Genomic DNA, 24,620 nt, shown 5'->3' with positions numbered 1-24,620 from the left:
TTTCACAATAAGAGCCACGAAAGGACACCAAAACTGTTTCAAGCGCAACTTGGTTTTCCCAAAGGCAAGGCAAGTTTATTTTATTACAAGGTAATTCAAAGTGCTGAGACGTCTAAAACAACATTAAAAGCGGCAAGACACAATTAAACAGTAAATAAGAAATAAGATGAAATAAAATGATAAGAAAAGAGGAATCAGAATAATGTTTATTTGGCCAAGTCAGGTCAAACAAGACAGGGGTTATTTTCGCTCACTGTACAGTAAATAGAGAAATGGCTCTTATTATATACAATTTTTTTTAAAGTGAAAGGTGCAGCAGTATGAGGTAGACATGGTTATTGAAAGGTGCATTCTTACATCATATAATTGTGGTTATTATTATTATTATTATTATTATTATTATTATTATTATTATTATTATTATTATTATTATTATTATTATCATTATCCATCCATTATCTATACCCGCTTTATCCTTTGCAGGGTGACGGGGGTCTGCTGGAGTCTATCCCAGCCCATTACAGATGAGAGGCCGAGGTTCATCCTGGACAGGTCACCAGTCCATCGCAGGGCCACATATAAACACAACCAGACACACTCACACCTACGGGCAATTTAGAATCACCAATTAACCTAATATGCATGTTTTTGGACTGTGGGAGGAAACCGGAGTACCTGGAGGGAACCCACACAAACACGAGGAGAACACAGAAAGACCCTGAAAGACCCTGCCGGGCCTGGGAGTCCAACCGGGAACCTTCTTGCTGTGAGGCAACAGTGCTAACCACCAAGCCACCATGCTGCCCTATTATTATCATTATAATTATAATAATTATTATTATTATTATTATTGCACAGTGATTGATTTCTCTGAAACTCTATGAGTGTTGAGAGTTTATCAGAGCAACAGATTGGGGGAAGAAACTGTCTCTGTGTCTGTCTGGAAAGAAGAAAAGAAAAGAAAAGAGGTAAAATAATAAAAAGCACAAGTTGTTAAAAAGTAAGGTCAATAGAGTACAGCAGGTAAGTATTTAATTTAGGAGTACGCTTCAGTAAACAGTAATGTTTTTAGGCCTGATTTAAAGGAGCTGACAGTTGGAGCAGACCTCAGGTCTACAGGAAGTTTGTTCCACCGGTGAGGAGCAGAATAACTGAACGCTGCCTCACCTTGCTTGGTTCTGGTTCTTGGGACACACAACAAACAAGATCCAGATGAACCTCAGGGGTCTGGGAGCTTCATAGGAACTAACAGATCAACCATGTATTTTGGTCCAAGACCATTCAGGTCTTTGTAGACCAGCAGTAAGATTTTAAACTCTATCCTTTGACTCACTGGAAGCCAGTGTAGTGATTTCATGACTGGTGTAATGTGGTCCAGTTTCCTGGTGTTTGTAAGGATTCTGGCGGCAGCGTTCTGGATCAGCTGCAGCTGCCATAATCCAACCCTACTGAAAATGAATGCATGAATAAGTTTTTCCATGTCTTGTTTAGACAGAATCCCCTTAATTCTAGCAATGTATTTCAGGTGGTAGTAGGCAGATTTAGTGATAAACTTTAGATGGCCGTTGAAGTTCAGGTCTGAGTCAATAATTACACAAGATTTCTGGCTTGATTTGTAGCTGTCAATGACATGGAGCCATGGTGAGAGCTGATCTTTTCCCTTTCATTTTTAGGGCCAAATATGATCACCTCTCAAACTAAAACTTTTCAAAGTAAGTAAAGCTATGTGCTTCTATTATACTGAAATTTTACAGGTATTTTTTTCCCATAATGTTCTTATTTTTCATGGATATGATTTACACACTAAATGTTTACCTCTGAGTTGTTACTGCTCAGGTATACGGGTTTTAAAAGGAACATATAACAGCAACATTCTTCCATGGCCAAAGAAGAAGGGGAAACGGAGAAAGAGGTTTGTGTAATAGTGATAAAATGTCTATCTAAAATCTATTAGTTCTGATGGGCAAAGGCCCTTGGATTCATGATGTTGTAGCAGGAAAAGAAAAACAAACTAATATCATAATCCCTTTGTAAATAATGTTTAACCGTCGTTTTGTTGATCGTTTGTTAAGGATTGCTAACCGTTATTTTGGGTTCTAACTTACCGTTAGGGGAGACGCGGTGTCCGTTATTCAGCCAATACAGAACTGGACGCTGATTAACGAGCATCGTGTCTGCGTGTCTGTTTCACACCCCCTTTTTTAGGTAAGACATTATTTAGCACTGTATATAGGCTATATACTTTTTTATTTGTAGGACTATAGGCAACAGTTAAATATAGTTTGATGACATTGAGAGTGAGTTTTGGTTTTGAGAGTGATGTTTTATTTGCCTGCGGACTTTTACTGGCTGTGCGCGCCTGTGTGTTGTGTGTTTGTGGTGTGTCAGAAGAGATTTGCTGAAATATAAGAAATATGTTTGAGAAAAACCAATACAGAACTGGATGCTGATTAACGAGCATCGTGTCTGTTTCACACCCCCTTTTTTAGGGGTATAACATTTGCTTAACTTGTTAAAACGTAACAGAACAAATTGCTTGAAAGTGCTTAAATTTAATGTCTTAAACTTTGAAAACGTTCAGCCCTTCCGGCAGAACAACGGCGCGGGTTAAAGTAGCACCGCCTTTCAATGTCCGGAAACTTCTCTTCCCTCACCATGTCGTCCCCGCTTTTTCACGTTTGAGGCGAGGCGTCTGGAGCACCAGTCCAACAGGATGCAAAAAAACAGCTATTTCATGACACTTATGTAACAATGGTTAATCGTTACCCATAGTCAAGCTTTTTAATAGATATACGTAACCTTTTATGGAAGCAGCACGAGTGCTGCGCTTATTCTCGAGTCCTAAATCAACCCGCAGAAGCCTGACATCTAGTGGCCGCAGTGCAGCACTGCATGGTGGCCTCAAACTGCCTTTACAATCCCATTTCATTTAACCCAGACGCAAAACATTCGACTTATTTTACAAATTTTCATGGGCAGTTTCATATAAAAAAATCCAACTCTAAAAATATCAAAAACTAGACTGTACTATACATCACTGACAATAGGAATTGATTTATTCTATTCATGTATGCTGTCTGACCAGTGTAACCAATAAGTACAAAATAACAGACATGAGCACAATGATGGTTATGGTTAATATGCATTGCAGGTTTTTATTACAAGTTGTATCAACTACAGGGTTGAGGGAAACTGATGAACCAGTTAAATAACCTACAGTCAAAACCATTTTGAGCAAAAAAAAAAAAAAAAAAAAAAAAAAAAAAAACTGGTAAAAAACACTTTGGAGTATTTAAAAGAATAGGTTCCAACATTTTCAAATCACATCAGAAGACAAGTGTAAAATAGTCTGCACATCTGTAACAACCACATCCCTCTGTGCAGGAAGGACAAGTAGAAGAGCTTTATTTCTTAGCTGGTGTCCATCTGAGAAGAAAGAAAAACAGAAAATCAGACAGTGGCAAAAGATTAAAAAAAAAAACTCATGACTGAATCATATTGACAGCTGGACGTACTCTGGCGTTGTAGGCGTCTAACTGAGCATCAAGCTCCTCTGCTGATAGGGGTTGCTTGTTAGTGGCACCGCGACCACCCCTTCCTCGTCCTCGGGCACCGCCCGCACCACGTCCTCCTCGACCCCTCTGCATGCCGAAGCCGCGACCTCTGTTCATGCCTCCGCCACCTCTGTTCAGACTGTGGGGAAAGGAAAATAAGTAAATAAAGAGGAGGTCCTTACTTTCAACATCCTCTGATTCACATTACTGTAACAAACTGCAAGATTGACCTACCCCTGCATAGGCCGTCTCTGTGTGTCAATCTGTGATGTGACGAGTTGTATGTTCATAGGCCGCCCTACAGAGACAAAGAACAACATCTAAACCCTGACATGAAGGTAAACAATTAACTAAAAATACAAGACAAAAAATCAAATGATGTTTTTGTCATCATATAGTAGTCAACAATTCCGTGGATCAAAACATATTGTGTTTTACATCACTTAACGATACCCGTTCTCATCTCAGGACAACGTTGATTTAACTTTTCAACCCACTTCAAATGTTGACTTCTATAGTTTAAAGCAAGATCTACTGATGAGACTGGGATATACCATCGAGTGGGATGCCATTGTACTGTTTCATGGCCTTTAGGGCATCTGCTCTCCTTTCAAAGTGAACATCAGCGGTTCCCAGGCTCCTTCCTGATCGGTCATAATGAACAGCAGCTTTCTTTAGGGTTCCAAACTCTGCGAAAAGTTCCTTTGAAAACAGAAGCAAAACCAAGTCTCAATAAAAGGAAAGACAAAACCCAAAACCAACACGTCACTGCAACAAACTGTGAAAAATATACCTGAATGTCTGCGTCTGAGACCCCAAAGTCCAGATTGGACACGAGAAGCTTCCCTCCAGTCTCCACGCCGGCTCCTCCGCCGCCCCCAGCAGCACCATTGAAGCCGCTGAAGCCGTTGTCGAACATGTCGTGCTGCCACTTGTCCGGAAGCTGTTTAGGCTGCAACAGATGAGAGAGAACGCACCTGCTGACTTCAGGATCCCCTTGCCTCTGTCAATCACAGAGTCCACACGGCTGGGTGTTGGGGCAAGCAGGGGCTCCACTTCCAACATGGCCAGGGTGCTCAGTTTCCTCAAGAGGATCCCCACTGTTCCCTGCCCACCCCACCACTACAAGCAATACACCAGTTCACACTTAACTAGACAGAAAAAAACTATAAACACAAACATGTGGTCTCTATTTAAATTTAACAATTTATATTTTATGAATAACAACATCTGGTAAAAAAAAAAATAAACTACTAAACTTAAAACTAAAACTGAATTCATCCCATCCCCAATCTTAACACTAAACCGTGACAGACTTTCCCAGCTACCAGTGGTCATTGTTGTTTCAGCTCCAACATGCTCCTCGGGCCCGGGGAAGCCTCTCAAGCAGCGTAGACTCCAGCGTCCATCTCAACAGTTCTTTGCCAAGCCACCATATGGGCTTTGAGAAGGATAAGAGTCCATATGAAGTATGGGAGGATCAAATAGGGAGGAGAAAAAAAATGGCTCTGCGCGTGGATTATACGATCGTCCATTTTGAAACCACGCCATTTTGACTGGGGCTTTGTTTGGATATGGCTAGATACCATTCACAATTAAATACTGGAGACGTGCCTTATTCGAATATTATCAGGGGTAGGGGGGAATAAAAGTCCATTTCTCCATCCTTAAGTAAAAGCACCGTGGTTGAACAGCCATGAATCGGGGCTGGTAGACCCGGCCAGAGCAGCCACTCCCCGGACAAAAGGCCTCTTATTGTGTCGGGACAATTCGTCCTCGGAAGCGGTGGGAAATAATTTCAAGGTTGGATTTTCTCGATGAAGTCGTATCCTTTCATCATGGAAATGGCACTTGTAGCGGGGGAAACTCTCTCTCTCGCCGTCGTCGAGCTTTAATCAACGGCGCTGAAGCAAAATGGCGCCGCGGCGAGGCAGCTCAGCTGGTCCTGGTCTGCTCCAGCTTCTTCACAGCGAGGTAAAACACACAGGTGCAGGAGAAGGGACACAATATGCATAACAACTTCCATTTATGCTTAACCGTAAACTACAGAGGTCTCCTTTGAGGGAAACTCGGGTGGTCAGCATTCACCACTCTGCTGGAGAACAAGGTTAATCAGAGCCAGGCTGTTCCTCCCAGCTCCTCTCACTTTCATACCCTGCTGTACGGCGTCGGCCTGCCTCTAGCGCGGCTCAGGTTCTGCCGGCTCCTCATGGGGCCGGATCCGCCGCCTCGGCCTCCAAATCCCCCGCCGCCGCCGCCGCCGCCGCCACCGAGCCGTCCTGGTCCTCCCCCGCGGCCGCCCAGCGCGCCTCCGCGGCCGCGGCCTCTCCCGCCCCGGCCTCCGCCTCTAGTCTGCCTGTTCTGCTTGATAATGTCGTCTAGAGACATATCCATCTTATCCGCCATTATGCTGCTGCTTCTGCTGTCCCCAACCACGCTAAACTTGCCAATGGATTATAAAAGAGTCGGCCCTGGTCTAGCGTCCCCCCTCGCTATCCTCTGCTCAGCTCTGCGACGAGTGCACACACGCAGCTCCGCCTCCGCAGCGAGGCTCCTTGTAGGGACGTGAGGCACGTCACCGCCACGTCAGCACGTCACCGCGACGTGAGCGTGCACGGCGACGTGAGCGTGCACCGCGCCCTGGCGATACAAGAGCGCCCTCTAGAGGCAGATACTCTGAAGTTTGTTGATATTAACCCTTGTGCTGTTTTTGGGTCAAAATGACCCAATTCTTCTATCCTTCTTTCCTCCTGCCATGCTCTCTCCTTCCTTCTTCCTTTCCTCTTTCCTCCTTTTTTACCCTCCTTTACTCTTTTTTCTTCCTACCTCACTTCCATTATTCGTTCCTTTATTACCTTCTTTGCTATCCCTTCCTTCTCTCCTTATTTTCTCCATTCCTTCCTTCTTCCCTCCCCTCTTTCTTTCCTTTTCTCCCTTCTTTCCTTCCTTTCTCCCTTCCTTCCATCTTTTATCCCTTCTTTCCTTCTTTTCTCCTTTCTTCCTTCTATCCTTCCTTCCATCTTTTCTCTCTTCCTTCTTTCCTTCTTTTCTCCTTTCACTCTCCCTTGACCCAAAGACAGCACAAGGGTTAAGGGCCAATCCCAATACATCCCCTACTTTCTTCCGTCTAGCCCTACTTTCTACTAGCCCTCCCTCACTACCACTACCCCTAAAAAAGAAGGGACAGATTTTAGGGCACTTGAAATCTTCCAAGGGCCCTGTCCCAATACTCCCCCTACCCCTACTTTCAGCACCACCACTAATCAGGAAGCTGAGAGGCAAAAGCTGTTTTAATTTAAGCTGTAGCGCTGTTAATATGCCACTTTATTAAGTTTTAATATTTTTTCAGGCGTAAAAGTAACCGTTAAGATCCCCAACCTTGGCTCAGTTTATCCCAATAACGCCTGTTAAGAAATTTGATCTGATGTTTTCGGCGATGATAAGAGCCGCCGGCTCGGAGCAGCAGCAGCCGGAGTACAGACGTGATCACGCTGCGCCGTTGTCCCGGCGGAGAAACCTGCAGCTCTGTTGAGAATTAGCGCTGGCTGAAATAAATCATTTAGGAAGATAAATGTTGGTTTAATAGATTAAATCTAACAGTTGTAGCTACGCCTGTTAAGAAATTTGCTCCGCAAATGACGACGAAAAGCATTCTGGGAAATTTTTCTGTCCCTAGATCAAACTAGTGAGCATCCGAAAACACCTGATCCGTAGGGACAGATTCATAGCACTACTTTTCTTCACTACCCCTAGGTGGAAAGAGGAATTGGGACACCACTACCCTCACGGGAACGCGCAAAATTTAGGGGTAGGGATGAAAACTAGGGGTAGTGATAGTATTGGGACAGGGCCTAACTATAACGCCAAAAAAAGTAAGGTCATGGTCGTGAGATCTAGAGAGGACAAGAAGTTGTTTTTTTCCTGCCTTCCATCTTTCAGATGGTTCTTTAGATATAACTAAGGAATTGAAATATCTTGGACATGTCTTCTCAGATGATCTTATGGATGACAGTGACATCCACCGTCAATACTGTAAAATATATGCACAGGCCAATACTTTGTTGAGGAAATTTTTTGTGTTGTACAAATGTTAAATGTGCTCTGTTTGGGGCTTATATCACCCCGTTATATACAGCTCATCTCTGGTCTTCTTACAGAGTGAAAAGTATGCAGAAGCTTAGAGTGGCATATAATGCCATGAGGTTGCTGCTCCGTGTTCCTAGGTGGCACAGTGCCAGCCAGTTATTTGTGTCCTCTAATGTACCAACATGTCAGACACTGTTACGAAAGCTAATGTTTAATTTTATGTGTCGACTGGATATGACAGAAAATAGCATCATTATGGCCTTAACCAGCCCTATGATGGGCTATCGGTTCAAATCCAGGCTTCCAAAGCACTGGCATGATAGCTGGCATCTTTTTTCTGTACAGTGATGAAATGTTTTTTTTTGTTTTTTTTTTTAAGTATGTAATGGTTGTGTGTTTGTGTATGTTGGATGTGTGTGGACCTTCTGAGTTTGTAATAAAGATTTATTATTATTATATTAGGGTTGCCAACTCCCTGAAAAATGAATAAGGGACACCTCATCGGCAGCCTTCACCCTACCTGGCGTGGTGAATTTTTTTAGCCCCTTTTTTTGTGAGTAAAACGATTTTTTAACTATTTGACTGGAACCTGAATTGAATTACCGGTAGATGCATATTTTTGAATGCCATGAACACATGGAAAACAAATTATTATCCAGCAATTCTCTTTAATACAAAATAACAAAATGAACTGAATAAATTAAGTATCTTTCTTAAACAGAAACCTTTCCTGCTTAACTTAAAATTGTATAAATTAATATAAAACAATAGAAAGAAAGTAGAACATCCATTCTGTAATAGTGCACATTTTTAGTGCAACAACAAAAGTGCAAACAGAAAGTCTGTAGAAAACTTGGAAACATATTTGTGCCTCAAAGGTCATGACTGTAGGCTACAGTTGTAGTAAAACAGAAAAAAAAATTACTTATGAACTCAACAGCTCAATGACATTTTCCATTGGCATTTTATGACTATTCTTTGACTCTCACAGTAGTGCAAACCGCATCCCTTTTCAGCTCAATACGGAACGATTCCGTTTTTCAAGGGACGGCTGGCAACCCTATTTTGAAGTGACGTATCCAATATGTTCCTTCATACTTATTTCTCCTGCCCATGGCATGTGCATATTTGGAACAAAATTCTTCTTTTTTAAACTTTATAAAACTACTGTCAGTGATGACAATTTCAAACTAATGAATACACATCCAATGCCCCTTTCAATAACCATGTCTGCCTCATACTGCTGCACCTTTCACTTTTTTTAAATTGTATATATGTTAATAAGAGCCATTTGTCTATTTACTGTACAGTGAGCGAAAATAACTGAGTCAAATTCCCTGTCTTGTTTGACCTGACTTGGCCAATAAACCTGATTCTGATTATGAAGATTAATACAACATGAGTACTGTAAAAGTCTTTTATTCAATATTTTGTCTCAAGGCTTAGAGGAGGGGGGGTTGCCAAGGGCTGCATACTTGCACACTACTCAATAACGTCCATCAGAGGGCAAGAACATGTTTAATAAAAATGTTGGCCTTCTACACTGTATTTTGGCTTTCAAAATCTGCCCATAAAGTGGGTATCCAATGTGACAATTCAACTCATTCTACAATTTAGCAATCTATTTTCCAAAACAAAAATAGAAGTCAGCCCTTCACATTTACCTCCAAAGTCATTTAAGTAGTTGCAGTGGTACTGTGATTAAGACTGCTGTCTTTCATGTCCTGGGGAGGCCGTTTGTGCCTCAGCAAAAGAAGTCAGCAAATTTTGATGAACTTCAAATAGTTGCTTCAGTCCTGCTCACATTAAACACGTAAATGTGACAATTTTGTGAACTGAAAAAAAGGAAAACGAAACTGAAAAAGAGAGGGGAGATTTTTTTTCTCCCAGAAATCCAAGTTTTTCTTTCCTTCTTAGTTGCAGAGGATTAAAAAAAAAAAAAAAAGACAGGGATTGCTATGGTCCAGAGTATAGACACAAGATTTGCATTCTGTCTTAGACTGGCCAACAGGGCTAACTTTCTGGCTGACAGAGGGCTGATGGGTGAAGAGTTCTTGAGGATAAAGGGTGGAAAAAAGCGGATGGGTCATCATAGGTAAGACTAAGATTTCTTGGCGTCCTGTGTGTTGCGTTTTTTGAGGTCACTCAAGTCCACTGGTGTGAAAGCTGCAAAAAGAAAAAAAAGAAGACACAAAAACAACAGTTACTGCCTTATAGTTGTCCATGTTCCTAATTCATGTGACATAAGGGTGAATTACACATATTTTTGTTACAATACAACTTACAATGTAGGTTAGGGTTTGGGTTCTTCTCCACATATTCCTGTGGTCCACGGTCATTACGTTCACTGTTTTGTGTTGACCTGATGTCTCGGAGCACACACTGCCAGGCTGTGGAAGAGTTAAGATGAACATTTATTTGTTGAATTCTGGAACTGCTGCTCTGGATACTTGCAAGGCAAATACACAAATCAGCCATAGCCCTATGACCAACAGCTTAATATTGAGCAGATCCTCCTTGTGCTCCCAAGAGATCTCTGATTAGTCAGGTCTAGGCGAAGAGCTTTGGGATGTCCTGCAGGGTCTGATATTGAGATATTAGCAATACATCCTTTGGGCCCTTGGGGTTGTGGGGTATTCCTGCCTCCCATTGAATACCATCAGATTGGTATCCAGGGAGTTAAGAAACCAAATAAGGACCTCAAACCTCAATCGTGATCTGAACATTTTGTGAAAAGTTTGTTAAGGAGGTTCAATGCTCATTTGCTGGGGATGTGACCACTGAAGGTGGAAGATGTTGTCATGTAGGGAGGTGGGACTGGTCTGCAAAATGTTTTAAGTAGGTGGTAAATACCAAAAAAATATTTATAAGAATTCCGGGATGTCGCCGCTCCCAGCAGAGCAATGCCTTGTAGAAAGATCAACTGTGGTAACTTGTAACGTTGTGGCTGATCAGTGTAAAATAATTAGTCATACTTCCAAACAGTACTTTATTGATCAAAGCTGAGGTTGACATTAGAAAGTAAGATGTGGCCATCACCGAACAAGCATGTGTGCCTACTTAATTTATATTGAAACACTCAAGCTTTTTCTACATGAATAGGAATTAATCCTGAAACAACGCCTTGCACCCAGGCTACGCTGGCAAACTTAACTTTTAAAAGCAGAAACTTTTCATTTTTACTTATTGGACATCCTTTTTCAGTTTGCAAACATTACTATTACTGTCTACTTAAAAGGGGACAAAAACATAAACATTTGGAAATAATTGTGTTGTTCAGTTTTTGTCTGGGTCATACTCAACCTACAAGCTTACATGGGACCATCATTGTAAGATAACCTGCAGGCATGCCTTGGCAACGATGTAAACAGCAGCACTTTGTTGTCTTGGGAATTAATTGGTAGTCTGCATTTAATTATACTGAGACTACCCACATGTGCAGGAGGAAAAGCACTATTGGCACTTTTCCACTAGTACCCACTCAGCGCGACTCGACTCGCGCTTTTCCCTAGGGGTCTAATGTGCCGAGTAGATACTTTTTCTGTAACTACTCTGCCGAGGTGCTAAGCGGCTGAGTCGGCTGTATCTGACATCATCACACTACAGGACACTGATTGGTTGGGGAGTTGGCCAGTAAGACGTCCGAGTCAGGAGGCGGAAATCAGCGAAAGAGCGACTCGCAGCTTCTTGTTCATTTTATTCGACAGGCAATGGCAGCGCAAAAGTCTGTTTGCTGATCCAACTCTGAGGTGCAGATGTTCATAAACCTGGTGGCTGAGGAGAGAATTAAAAAGGGATGAAGACGGGCGATAAGGAACGACCAGATCTACCAGGAGCTCTGTCACTTCATAGCTGCTCTCGGCTCCAGCTGACTTTTCAGCAGCGCCGAGACAAACAAACAAACAAAAAAAAAGCGTAGACACTTGAAGCTTCTCTCACTCTCATTTTTTAACTTGATGTCGAACACAAGCCACAGACCCAGCAGCACATTTATCATCTCCTCCATGTTCTACATCTTTAGTGTTGTTGTCTTCTTCGTTTAGATAACACAATCATGTCACAGCAGCTTCGCTCCAACCCCGCCCACAGCTACTCCAGCTGAATTGTTATGGAAAAGAACCCAGGCCGAGTTGAGCCGAGCCGAGCTGAGAAGAGCCGAGTAGATACTAGTGAAAAAGTGCCATATGAGAGCAATTTTCAGCAAAGATCGTTTCCAGCAGAGCTTTAAGCCTGTTTTCTCACACATATACACATCCTTTGGTGGTGCAATGTAGGTGCAGAGCTTTTCCAACATAAACCAGAAACACTAATGTGCAGATTGGTTTTGTTTTGCAATAAATAAATAAAGACCAGACAGGAGTTAGTGACTACGTTTACATGCAGTCAAAATTCGGGTTATTACTAATATTCCGGTTACTGAAACATTCGGAATATTCCGTTTACATGCGTGAGCAAACAGGGTTATCCCTGTTTACATGGTAATTAATCATTGATGATATCTGGATCAAACCAGCGACGCGCGGAGAACGTGACGACGCAATTAGCGTCATTTCCGCTTCCTCTTCCCGTATCCAAATTCAAAACAAATGTTGCTTTGCGCAACTTTTCGCTCACCTTCTTGTAAATCTTGCTATCCCCGTACTTTCTATCGTCTACAAATGCCAAAATGTTTATATCCTTCATTACATTTATAAAATGATTAGTCTCCTCCTCACTCCAAAAGTGTGGCGTGGTCTTGCGTTTCTCCGTGTTTATAAGAACTTCCTGGACTCAAAAGACCAAGATTCTTTGCGAAAAGAGCATGCGCAGAAAACAAATTCATGTTCCGTTTGATGGGGATATTCCGTTAGGCGTTTACATGACCGAATATTCGGGTTTTAAAAGGAGTAACCCAGGTCTCATATTCAGGTTTTTAAAAACCGGAATATGAGCAAATTCGGGTTATTCAAAAGGGTTATTGGTGTTTACATGGCCGTGCAAATTTGGGTTATTGCCAATATTCGGGTTTTAAAAGGGTTATTGAGTGCATGTAAACGCAGTCACTGTCATTGAAGGGGGGAAACATTAAACAGATTTTTTTTTGTGAATTTATTCTACTTCTTCATATTGCCTTTAAAGCTTGATGCAATATGAGTTTTTTAACTTATAAAATAACTACTCCATGTTTTTTTCCCATTTAGTAGGTGACTGAAAAATAAAATGTTTTAATGGACAGTTTTTCTGCAAAAACCTCAAGTTTTTGGTACGTTTTTAGACAAAGGTTTAGGTTGTAATGGGTTCTTTTTAACAATCTTCTAACATGTAGTTTTAGATGGCTGCAAAAGGTATGTTATTGGTTTTTTCACCAGTTATTATGCCACTATCACACATTTGTAACAGAAAAAAAAGACTTGGTATTGTGAAATGGTGTACTTACTGTCATGTATAAAGCGTACATTTTCCTCATGTGCTGGGGTGAAGAGCTCCCCGCTGTTCGTGGGCGACCGGGGGCTCGAGGTCCTCTTGTAACTGTTCACCATCCTGGGAGCTGATGAGCTTCACAAACAGTAAACACATCAGCTGCATGGAAGGCAAGGGTTCACTGAAACTCTCAATCCACAATTCAGGATAAATCAAATGTTCCATGCGTGAAACACGTGAAAAAATGGAATCATTATTTAAAATGATTCAGTTCATAACTGTGCACCTGAGTGCCTAAACTTTCCTCGGACCTGGTCATCCTGTTAGCAGTCTGTACTCGCTCCTCGCTCCTCTGGTGAGTGTGTGGAAGGTTCAGACGTTTCACAAGTCCTCTGCTGAATCATAACAAGTTGACAACTCAATTAATCCTCCCCCCCAAGAAAAACAACTCATTTTCAGCCATACAAGTATCTACAGTTTAATCCGAGCTAAACTTTAAAGCTGTTAGAGGCTTGTGAACTACGATCAGAGTATTTCTTTACCAGCCTCTAAACAATCGTTTCTAATACATTATATTACCCGATAACTTTCAGTAACATTGGCCACAATGCAAATAAATCATAAACAAAGTTCTATACAAATATCTATACAGCTAAGGTGGACTATGCCTCAGAAAATATGAACATTTGCTGCAGATATCGCTTTTGTTTACGTTTTTCCTCCGGTGGCTTCAGTTTTGTTAGCAGCAGGTTACAGGGTCAAACCCGGGGTAATAACCACGAGATTCACCTTAAAACAACCCCCATTTATTAGTATATTTATTTTTTTACAGCGACGTCTATATGGGAGGTAAACAGAGGGTTCCCTACACATTAAATCAGCCGGCTAAGCTTAGCCGCGTAGCTGCTAGAGCAGATCTGCATTGTCCTGCAGCGCTAGCGCCGAGCGGCTAATGGTTCATTGACGCACGTAGTACGGCTGCTTACGTTTAAAAAAACTCTGCACAATAATGATATTTTCTGAGTCTTCCCGTGAAATAAACGTGGAAATATTTCACAAACCTTTGTAAAATTATTAACTTCGTATTCTTAATTGAGAGACTGTGTACGCCGCTAGATCTAGCTGAAACGTTGCCAATGCCAACCGATCACTTCCGGTTAGAGACACGGAAGAGAAAGGAAAAGCAACGAAATGAATGAATGGATGGATGGATGGATGGATGGATGGATGGATGGATGGATAGATAGATAGATAGATAGATAGATAGATAGATAGATAGATAGATATTACGTTTATAATCCTTGTGTAGTATATTGTAGAAATAATTATTACTTTATATATATATATATATATATATATATATATATATATATATATATATATATATATATATATATATGCCCTTATTTTTAACAACTTTATATATATATATATATATATATATATATATATATATATATATATATATATATATATATATATATATATATATATACATATACATATACATATACAATACAAAAAGATACATTCCCATTATTACACATTATGGAAATCTAATTGCACCAGTTCCATCTGTGGTTGTACAGTCTGATTTGTCGCAACGACGTGTGGTCGGGTTGCATTCTGCACTGATGATGCAGTGGTCTAGTGCTGAAGGTGGAATGGGACATAGCCTCCATAATAGATGTCAACTTGGCAAGCATCCTCTTGTTTACAACCTTCTCCGTGGTTTCCAGTGAGCAGTCCAAGACCAGTTTATTAAGTATCCTCCTGTCCCTGTCTCTGTTCATTCTGTCTCACTCTCACACTCACTCTCACTCTCACTCTCACTCTCACTCTCACTCTCACTCTCACTCTCACTCTCACTCTCACTCTCACTCTGTCTCATCTTTTATTTATTTCTTTTCAATTTATTTCCCTAAAACTGAAAACATATCCCTGTCAGGGAAACACATCATCACAATGCATTGGGGCAATGTGGGCTTTAGTGTCTTGCCCAAAGATATAAGATGTGGACTTTGGGAAATAGGGGTTGAACCACCTACAGTATATTCTGATAGATAGAGTATTTCTTTTCCACCTTGAGTTTCATTCTTCTTGAAAAGACCACAACAGCAACTGTTATAAAAAATGTCTTTATTTATGAAAATGTACAAAATTAATAGTTGTACAGAAAACAATAAGACTTTGATAACATTTGTATTTTTACTACAGCAAACAATATAACAGTAGGGTAAAAGGTGCAGCAGTAAAGGAGCTTTAACATCAAAAATAAGCTTTTCTCTGCAACATTTTGTATTTGTGTTTTAATGATTTGCACGATCCTCTTTCTGCCCAGCAGTGAGGACGCATCATTCTGTATAAAACACAACAATCTCGGTCCAAATTCTGTGAATTCAAACTGTATCCATAGTTTGGAAACATGAAGTGTGCATAAAAAGGGACAGTCCAACACCAATACAACTGATATGATTTAAGTTGATTTGTAATTGTATCTGTAACTGTAATGTATTACAGTAATAAAAGAAAATGTTCTCCAGAACGGAACCCAAACCTGGATTAAAATACAATTAAAAATGGCATTTGATTCTTGTGACATGTATAGTTTAACATGACAGATTGTTGCAGAATAATATTTTCATCACTGACACTGTTAGTATTACAAATGTATAAATGCAAAAAATAACTTCTAACTTAATCATAAATATATTTATCACCATATGCAGATTGAAAAAGCATTTCATGAAGGCTGTAGTCTAAAAATAATTATCTTCAAGGAGTCTGAGTTTCACATTTAAAGTATCAAACACAGTTTTGCCTCCAGTGATTAGTGACATGGGACGAGCTGCACATCGAATGCTCTTCTGTTCATTTAGGTGTGCCCTGTATTGTTTTACCAACCTTCCCTCGTTGGTAACTCTTTTTATTTCTAAAGTGTTAATGGTTGTCGTCTGTGCAATCGGTGCCAGATCACACACAGCCCGTCTCGAACAGCTTCACCAGCTCTTTGCAGTCCGGGTCAATTAGGTCAACAGGTTTCTCGCCGCTTTCATTTTCGGCCTCTGTGCTTGCTCCCATTGTCAGCAGATACCTAGGTGGTAAATAAAGCAATACACAAGATTTCTCAATGTGTGATACAGCCAACTATCTGGGCATCAACTCTCAAATGGCTTTGATTTGCCAGTGTTGAGACAAGTGACCTCCGAGTGAGAAAATGTTCCAGAATTCAAATTGGTGTTAGCTGAATGGCTTTTGGATCAGTTTGTAATAATGCTTCACCCTTCTTAACATTGTATTGAAAATCAATTTGAAGCCATTTTGTCCATTGAGGTCATTGTCATTAAGTTGCCTCAAATTTATTTTCAGAAGATCATAAGTCACCGGAGACGAGTTAATTTTAGTTCGGCATTCAAACAGCTGCCGTTTGTGCTTTCTAAGACTGAAAAATGATTTATTACCTTGCAATCTCTGGGTAGCCATCACTACAAGCCATGTGCAGAGGCGTCCAGCCGTCCTCGTCTCTCTGATGGACATCAGCACCATATTTCACCAACAGCTTAACCACCTCCAGGTTTCCTGTTAGCACGGCTTCATGTAGTGCAGCCATTCCTGCACAATGCAACATACATCAGTCCCCTGCAGCAGCACAGCCCATTGCAGCTCAGCCCACACTTTAACATGACATCATTATTTCAAAGATTTGAGCAGTGGATATTTGCAGGCAGAACACCTGGAGCTGGGTTAGAGGACAGAAATTGTGGGAGCTGTGGGGACTTTGCTCACCTGAGTGGAAAAGTGTATCTATGCGGACCTTCCTTGCTCTCATGAATCGTCCGATCTGTTCCAGATCTCCGCGTCTAACAATATCCTGGAAGATGATGTCATTCGGGAAGTGCACGGCTCTCTTCACAGGTGTCACAGGTGCGGGACTTTCCTTCGGTTGTGCATATTGTGTTGAGCTGTACCGGGAAACTTTGCTGTATGAAGGAGTGTATGTCGATGCAGCTTTGTAAGTGGGTGTGTAGTGTGACGGGGTGTAATATGTGCTGTACGTTGACGGCGTGTGCTTCGACACCGAGGCATATGTTGGTGTGTAATGTGAGGGGCTGCAGTAGGAAGGAGTGTGGTACGATGGTGTGCAGTAGGAAGGAGTGTGGTACGTTGGTGTGTACTGTGAACTGCGTGTGTATGTTGACACTGGTACATGGTAGTTGTACTTCATCCTTGCAGCGCTTGTCTCCTCCTGTACGCTTAGATCAGGAGATCAAAAATAAGAAATCCAAGGGAGCTCAACAATCCTCTGAAAAAGCAGTACCCTCTTCCTCTGAGTCCTTTTTTTTGTGTCTTCTTCTTTTTGTTATCCTTTGTCTTCCTGGCTGAAATAGCTCCTGCTAGAACTAGATCACACTGCCACTTTTCAAATCCTTTGGTTCGGTTCACAAAGTCCAAATCTCTTCTTTTTTCAGCCTGTAACCTTTCCTCGGCAGCTGTTCATTTCTGCAACCTGAATGGAAAGTTGTACTTCACTGGTTAGGTTTGCTGTTGCACACAACTGTAGTCTGATGGGGGCAAGTCAGACAGCATCCCTATATACCCTGTGCAGTGCTATTTTAAGGTCTAATATGCCGTGACTTCAGCTTAGAAATGAGTGGCCATCATCCTTCCCCTCCTACTGAGGTCACATGTCCATTCACACTGCCCCCACCCCAGTGCCATACATAATATTGACAGGCATAATGTTCTTTTTGGAGTCTCGTTCCAACACACATATATGTCGAAACAACTGTGATTTATGAGGTATAAAGTTACTTTTCTGGTAATCACTTTGTTTTGGTGTTTGGTGGTGGTGTACGGTAGGACATAAAAACAAAACAGAAAACAACAACACATGATTTCACGTGAGTGGCATATGATGTGCATAGTAGCTGTTTATCTGGTTATATTATTTCAAAAGTATTTTTCTCCCCCTGTAATTAATACATCTTTAATATTTCAGGTTCTTGTTAGTGCTTTTAATGAATTTTCCTCTTGTGTTCTACTGACTTGTAGGTTCAGCTTCATACTTGCTCTCTACTTGATAACGATAAATCCATCAACTGCAGAGGTTACATAGCACCATGCAGTCTTGAACATCTCAGTGGGTGACAAGTAACCTCCTCTCTCAACTGCTATAGAAAAGTCACACAGTTGCTGTAAATGCAGCTATTTACAACCCTGAACTTTTCACTCATGCTGTCATATAGTCATGTGCAAAAGTTAGTACTCTCTCTTTACATGGTCTGTGTAAAAACATAATAAATATTTGCCAAAGTATTTGGCAAAAATGACCTCAGACAGAGAGCAGCATATAATCCTTTGCTGCTTAAAACGGGTAAATTGAAACCATTGCTGTTAATCAACAACGCCTCGATGAGCTGATCAGTATCAGGTGTACAGACCTTTGTAAACACAGGCTTTTTGTCATTTTGGGGCATTTAATTGTGTCTTAACAGAATGACAACAGGAAAAGATGTAAGCAATAGTAACAGAGTAGCAGTTGTTTCTGCACACTAATCTGGAAAGGGTTATTTATAAAAGCCTTTCCAAACAAATTTGCCTTCGCAGGAGTGGAAATGTTAGTCAATTTGCACCAATATCAGACTCAGAAAAACAAAAGGAAACTGAAGAGTTGCATATCACCCTACAGGCTTCACTGAGCATGTTACATGTTAAAGTACATGGCAGCAGAATTAGAAGAAGACTGAACAAGTACACTGTAAAAAAAAAAAAAGTTAAATTTACGGTAAAATACTGGCAGCTGTGGTTGCCAGAATTTCACCATAAAAAAATACGGTAACAATGTATATGACATTACGGTATGCTTTTCTGGCAACCATAAATTTCATAGTTGAGAAGAACTATTGTGTTTACGGTAAATTACTATGAAAAACAGACATATTGTAAACCTGTTTATGTAGAAATTACAGTATGTTTTTGCATAATGTTGAACAGTTTTATATTGTAAATTTAAATGTAAACATAAGCTAAATCTGTAATTTAGACAGAATAATACCGTTAATTTTAGGGTAATTACATGCTTGTGATATTACGGTATTTTCAAATTTTTTACCAACATTTTTTTATTTTTACAGTAAAATTGTGTGATTTCTATATTATTACAGTAAAAAGTATAGTTATGTACTCTTTCTTGATTTAGGGTAATATAATGTATCTACTACAGTGATATACTATTTTGGATTTTACAGTCTTTTACTGTTGCTATTTTACAGTTTTTCACTGTAATTTTTACGAAAATTTCTTACAGTGTACGGGTTGTTTACCGTAAGGCCTGCTAGCAGAAAGCTTATTCTGTCTATACAGAATGTGGAAACACAACCGAGGTTCCCAAAAGTGCATCTAAACAAACCACAGTAACGTGCACAACTGCAGGGGTGATTATTTGGGAGTTTTTTGCAGCCGCAGGATCTGGGCACTTTGTAATCATTGAACGCATCATGAACTCCTCTGTAAAAGAATAATGTGAGGTTGTTTGTCTGACAGATGAAACTTGGTCAAAACTATGTCAGGACTTTGTGTACTGCCAGTAAATACAATATTAAGTACTCATATAAACACTGTTTAAAAAAAATGTATTACTAATGTCGTATCATTCCCCTAATCTACCGTAATCAGTCTTATCACAGTGACCTTGACCTGATCAGCCATGTTTTTAGATTTGACATTCAAGATAAAATGAAGGAGCTTTTAACACCAGGTGAACTGTGTGGTAACCTCCAGCTGTCCCAGCTGTCAAAACAAAGAATAAGTATATATTTTGCTTTAATTTATTTTTCTGTTCATGGGCATTTTATAGCACCTTTTCAACTTTGTGGGTCCCATATCCAGAGTAGGGAGAGATAATAAGATTCACCGGGTCCCAGCAGGTAAAGGTTAATAAGGCTTTGTCTTTGTCATGTTAAGAAGATGTGACTCCAGTTCTGAATGTCACTGCAAATTATTATTCATTCAAGCGGGCAGAGAGGCTGCTGTCAAAACAAATTCCAGTGCACTGATATTCAAATGTTGAGGGAAGAAGATCTGCAGACAGATGATGGCTGACACATGCCAATGCAGCAATGTGCTGAGCAGCGGCGACAGGACTCCTTTCTGCTTCTCCTGCAGCGTTCAGCAGGGGTGTCCTCACCGCTGAAACAGGAACCTCTGCTGTAGAATATGTTTGTCTTTTTGCATCAAGTGTTATGGCTTCTTGCTATACATAGCATCAGGCAGCAGGCCCCCATCTATTTACCCTTTAAAGAGCAACTACTGATTCGTCAAATTAGTAATCAAAAACACACTGGCAAAGTCAAAACTTATTGTTATTCTTACGTGGTGGGGAGTGGGTTTTAATCACCTTTAATATTATTTACCACTAAACTCCTTTTAGATAGCAATGGTCCTTTAAAATGACTAATGTTATGAATAACATTAGTTTACTTTCAGGGCTTCTTGGCTTGTGGCCTTCACCTGTGTCATTGAACAAACATTTCATATGTATGGAGCTACAATAGTCTAAATATTCACAAATACACAAGTTTTGTGAGTCTATATACCCTAAGTTTTGCTGGTGTTTCATCAAATCCACACACAAATGCAGGGAAGTCCACACTACAAGCCCTTTGTAAATCAGGTTATATTGTTGTGTGTTAATGAGAAATACATTTGTGAATCTTGTCCTACACACTTGTGAAACGCCTGTGCATTTGTGAATTGTCCTGTGAAAATTGAGACTGTTCTAGCTCCATACAAATGAGGTGGGCACCAAAACAACCAATCAAATGCTTCCTCACACATGCCAAAGAGGGAGCGTCAGCTGATATACTGTATATCTGCCTCAGACAGTTATTTAAAGTGTTGTTTGTTTGTGTGTTTTATGACTATTAGGAAGGCCAGGTGTCGAAATAATGTTTATGAGGACCTGATATGTCACAACACCGTCAAATATATATATAACATGACAAAACACCAGGTTTTAAGCTTGATGATATACTTTATTTTTATGTTTTTCCAAGTATATAGAACTTGACTTCAATTAAAAACTTTGGCAACACTAAATCTGTCGAGTTAGACTGTGAAAACACTGTTTCCAGACTTTTCTAAAACACGAATCACACATTATATTGTTAATCAAGTTATTGGCTTTTACACAAAAACAACAGTTTTCCCAGTCTCTTTTCGATTAGTTTTCATTTTGTGGTGGGGCATTTTACAGCTTTGTGTTCAGGAATTAGCATTTCAGAAAGCAGAAATAATTAGTATTTCAACAGCAGTTTGTCCTGGAGGCTTATCACGGAGCGGTACAGGTTTCAGAAAGGTTTGACAGTCCTCTGACCCCTTTGATGTATTATAGCTGAACAAGTAGGATGTGACTTTAACATCTAAAAATAAGAGCTGTGAAGAATCCAGTCAGTATATGGTGTCTTATGAATTCAGGTTGCAATCCAGACAAATACTGTTGTTCTAATGGTCAGTGAGACACAATCATATGCGTTTGAATAATGAATGTGTATGATGCTGCTTTGACAGCTTGAGTACATGGCCCTTATATTATCATTATAAAATGAGTTCTTGCAGCATTTGACAAAAATATAGGCAAGGCAAGGCAAGTTTATTTATATAGCACAATTCAACACAAGGTAATTCAAAGTGCTTTACATTGACATTAAAAGCGGCAAGACATAATTAGACAGTAAATAACAAATACAATGAAATAGAATTATGAGAAAAGAAGGTAAAATAATAAAGAGCACAAGTTGTTAAAAAGTAAGGGCAGTAGAGTACAGCAGGTAAGTATTTGATTTAAGAGTATGCTTCACTAAACAGTAATGTTTTTAGGCCTGATTTAACCCTCTACTGCATACATTCTGGTGATGCATGATAAAAAATACTCCACACCATTTTTGAGTTAATTTGGGGACATTTTATTGAAAAAAAAAAATAAAAATTATATTTGGACACCCCCCTTTCCAAAATATTTTTCTGTTGCCTGAGGGCAACGTTGTGCGCTAATGGTACACAATCACAGAGAATATAACTAATTTACATAACATGAGACAATGCTTAGAAAGCAGTACAACATAATATTTAAAAATAATAAACAACCATTTCATAAAAAGAACACTTCTGATACACATAACATTGTGTAAATATCATCAATATCATGTATGCCTATCGAGACTGAAAGAGGCTAAACAAAAAACTAAACCTGTCGGGTTGAATAACTATGAACTTGAGAGTTTTTAACAAAATAGTATCTAAAACCATGTAAATCATCAGTCTTATAATTAACTTTAAATACAAATGTGCAGATTTGAAGAATGTTGATGTCATCGATAGTCAATAATTCCAATTTAAAGAAGAGAGGCGCACTTGAAACATCAGCTTTGGAAAAAGTTGCTAATCTAACAAAACTTTTCTGCAACACATCAGAACACACATCAACTGAAAGGATCAAGGAGGAGGTGAGCCATCTTACCAGCCACCTTGGATGTCTGCTACCCGAAGCCCGTTTAAAATCAACACAATAGTGCAGTGTTTCCCAACCCTGGTCCTCGAGGCCCACTGTCCTGCATGTTTTAGATCACAGGTGTCAAACTGAATTCCAGAAGGGCCGGTGTCCTGCATGTTTTAGATGTTTCACTGCTTTAAAGGAGCTGACAGTTGGAGCAGACCTTAGGTCTACAGGAAGTTTGTTCCACCGATGAGGAGCAGAATAACTGAACCTTTCTTGGTTCTGGTTGGGAAACACAACAAACCAGATCCAGATGAACCTCAGGGGTCTGGGAGCTTCATAGGGAACTAACAGATCAAGCATGTATTTTGGTCCAAGACCATTCAGTGCTTTGTAGACCAGCAGTGAGGTTTTAAACTCTATCCTTTGACTCACTGGAAGCCAGTGTAGTGATTTCATGACCGGTGTAATATGGTCCAGTTTCCTGGTGTTTGTAAGGACTCTGGTAGCAGCGTTCTGGATCAGCTGCAGCTGCCTGATAAATTTCTTGTTAAGGCCTGTAAAGATGCCATTGCAATAATCCAACCTACTGAAAATTAATGCATGAATAAGTTTTTCCATGTCTTGTTTAGACAGAATCCCCTTAATTCTAGCAATGTTTTTTAGGTGGTAGTAGGCAGATTTAGTGATAAACTTTAGATGGCTGTTGAAGTTCAGGTCTGAGTCAATAATTACACCAAGATTTCTGGCTTCTGGCTGATTTGTAGCTGTCAATGACATGGAGCCAAGGTGAGCGCTGATCTTTTCCCTTTCATTTTTTGGGCCAAAAATTACCACCTAAAAAATATACCGGTAACCGGTCCCTTTGTGTACTTCTGATGAGGTTACCCTCCTTTTCTTAGACCCCACCCCCCTGCAGTAATGGCTAAATCTCTTGGGTGACAGTAGTAGTGGCATATTTCTCAATGGTTGCTCCATGACCACACCTGGATCGCTGGATAGGATGTGCTGTGTCTGGATCCCGACAGGCCCAGTTGGACACTCTCGCTCAGGCTGGTACGTGTCTGGTTACGGCACGAGCAGCGGGCAGGACAAAAAAAGAGGCTTGGAATCTAAATCAGGAGGCAGTAATCCTTTGCCATTTGGTGAGAAACAGGGAGACCACAATCCGCGCTGCTGAAGAGGTGGTTCCATCTTGGGTAACTCAAAGTGAAAAGCACAGCCAGCTTTGCAAGTCTGGGTCAGCTCATGGGCAGTGATTTAAATTTAAACTGACATTTAACCTCAGTGCTTAAAAATATAGAATGCGGATTCAAGGTTTTTCCAGGTTTTCTGTTGGACCTGTTCCCACGTTAGTAGTGGCTCATCTCTCTACTTGACTCAGCTGCTCAGTTTGTGGATGGAGTTCATGATGGAGTCCTGTGGCCTTCAATTTTATTCCGCTGCAGTTTTTCTAGTCAGGTAACTTTCAGAACATTGAACACACTATAAACGGATAGATCTATGGTTAGATCTATGTATATGAGACATTCATCACAGAAATACCCAAAGAATCAGTTGATTCTTTTCTGAATTATTTTTTCTTACCATTCAATTAAACAGAATGAGGAATAAAACACTTATAATTATATTAAATGTGATTAATCCAGATCATGTGCCTCTGTGCTCACTGAGAGATACTGTAGCCAAGTCTACACACAGACTCGATAACACTTTGGGCAAACTGAGCGACTGCAGTTGAAAAAGAGCCCAACTTCCATGTGGCCCTGCATACGTGGCATGACCCTCGTGGTTAACATTCCTCTGGGCTCTTAAGTTGCTGAAACTGTCCACTCATGAGCTCATAGTTTCCATGGGAAATGGTTAATAACATGGCTGGTTTTATTTTCTTGTTGCTCAAATGATTACTTTTACCATTGTAGCTCGAAAATAAAGGAAGGAAAATGTTTTTTTTTAAGTTCTTTTAAAACAAAATGCCATATTAAGGGCCAGTGGACCCTTGAAATAATCATTCAGTTATCATAAACAGATTAGAAACAGTCATACTTGACTTTTCTCTACTTATCTTTCCCCTTTTGGGTGAAAAG

General features: G+C 40.3%; 3 protein-coding genes across 6 annotated transcripts; all 3 read right to left on the bottom strand.

Annotated features, from left to right (window-relative positions):
- Positions 1 to 3,129: 3,129 nt before the first annotated feature.
- On the bottom strand, positions 3,130 to 6,095 carry alyref (Aly/REF export factor). The gene is made up of 6 exons (XM_061711982.1): positions 5,709 to 6,095; positions 4,348 to 4,506; positions 4,109 to 4,256; positions 3,789 to 3,852; positions 3,516 to 3,693; positions 3,130 to 3,426 (listed from the first exon to the last, which is right to left on the bottom strand). The coding sequence occupies exons 1-6, from the start codon at positions 5,958 to 5,960 to the stop codon at positions 3,412 to 3,414; spliced, it is 816 nt and encodes a 271-aa protein (XP_061567966.1). The 5' UTR covers positions 5,961 to 6,095; the 3' UTR covers positions 3,130 to 3,411.
- Positions 6,096 to 9,139: 3,044 nt separating this feature from the next.
- Positions 9,140 to 14,204, bottom strand: mcrip1 (MAPK regulated corepressor interacting protein 1). 4 transcript variants are annotated; one of them, XM_061711334.1, is made up of 5 exons: positions 14,102 to 14,204; positions 13,352 to 13,435; positions 13,057 to 13,175; positions 9,926 to 10,030; positions 9,140 to 9,806 (listed from the first exon to the last, which is right to left on the bottom strand). In XM_061711334.1, exons 2-5 carry the CDS (start codon positions 13,357 to 13,359, stop codon positions 9,742 to 9,744), a joined length of 297 nt encoding a protein of 98 aa, XP_061567318.1. In that variant the 5' UTR covers positions 13,360 to 13,435; positions 14,102 to 14,204; the 3' UTR covers positions 9,140 to 9,741. The 4 variants fall into 4 exon arrangements, with proteins under 4 accessions (XP_061567318.1, XP_061567316.1, XP_061567319.1 ...); XM_061711332.1 differs by having other exon boundaries at positions 13,352 to 13,432; XM_061711335.1 differs by lacking the exon at positions 14,102 to 14,204 and adding an exon at positions 13,910 to 14,065.
- A 960-nt stretch (positions 14,205 to 15,164) lies between these two features.
- Positions 15,165 to 17,593, bottom strand: ppp1r27a (protein phosphatase 1, regulatory subunit 27a). Its single transcript, XM_061711502.1, has 3 exons — positions 16,827 to 17,593; positions 16,502 to 16,652; positions 15,165 to 16,134 (listed from the first exon to the last, which is right to left on the bottom strand). Exons 1-3 carry the CDS (start codon positions 17,263 to 17,265, stop codon positions 16,014 to 16,016), a joined length of 711 nt encoding a protein of 236 aa, XP_061567486.1. The 5' UTR covers positions 17,266 to 17,593; the 3' UTR covers positions 15,165 to 16,013.
- Positions 17,594 to 24,620: the final 7,027 nt, after the last annotated feature.

This window comes from Cololabis saira, chromosome 21, assembly GCF_033807715.1.
Source record: "Cololabis saira isolate AMF1-May2022 chromosome 21, fColSai1.1, whole genome shotgun sequence".
Lineage (NCBI taxonomy): Eukaryota > Metazoa > Chordata > Actinopteri > Beloniformes > Belonidae > Cololabis > Cololabis saira.
Note: the sequence above shows the minus strand (reverse complement) of the source record. Positions and strands in the feature narration are given on the sequence as shown.

Bases quoted from the DNA above. Each gene is read 5' to 3' on its own strand.
- alyref (XM_061711982.1), bottom strand. From the start codon at position 5,960: ATGGCGGATAAGATGGATATGTCTCTAGACGACATTATCAAGCAGAAC. The intron at 3,853-4,108 runs GTATATCCCAGT...TTGTCTCTGTAG, and splicing joins CAATGGCATCCCACTCGATG to GGCGGCCTATGAACATACAA. The intron at 3,694-3,788 runs GTAGGTCAATCT...CTTTCCCCACAG, and splicing joins CAGAGACGGCCTATGCAGGG to TCTGAACAGAGGTGGCGGAG.
- mcrip1 (XM_061711334.1), bottom strand. The intron at 10,031-13,056 runs GTAAGTACACCA...ACTCTTCCACAG, and splicing joins TGTACGCTTTATACATGACA to CCTGGCAGTGTGTGCTCCGA. The intron at 9,807-9,925 runs GTAAGTTGTATT...TTCTTTTTGCAG, and splicing joins CCCAAACCCTAACCTACATT to CTTTCACACCAGTGGACTTG.
- ppp1r27a (XM_061711502.1), bottom strand. From the start codon at position 17,265: ATGAAGTACAACTACCATGTACCAGTGTCAACATACACACGCAGTTCA. The intron at 16,653-16,826 runs GTGAGCAAAGTC...TGCATTGTGCAG, and splicing joins AGATACACTTTTCCACTCAG to GAATGGCTGCACTACATGAA. The intron at 16,135-16,501 runs GTAATAAATCAT...TTTACCACCTAG, and splicing joins GGCTACCCAGAGATTGCAAG to GTATCTGCTGACAATGGGAG.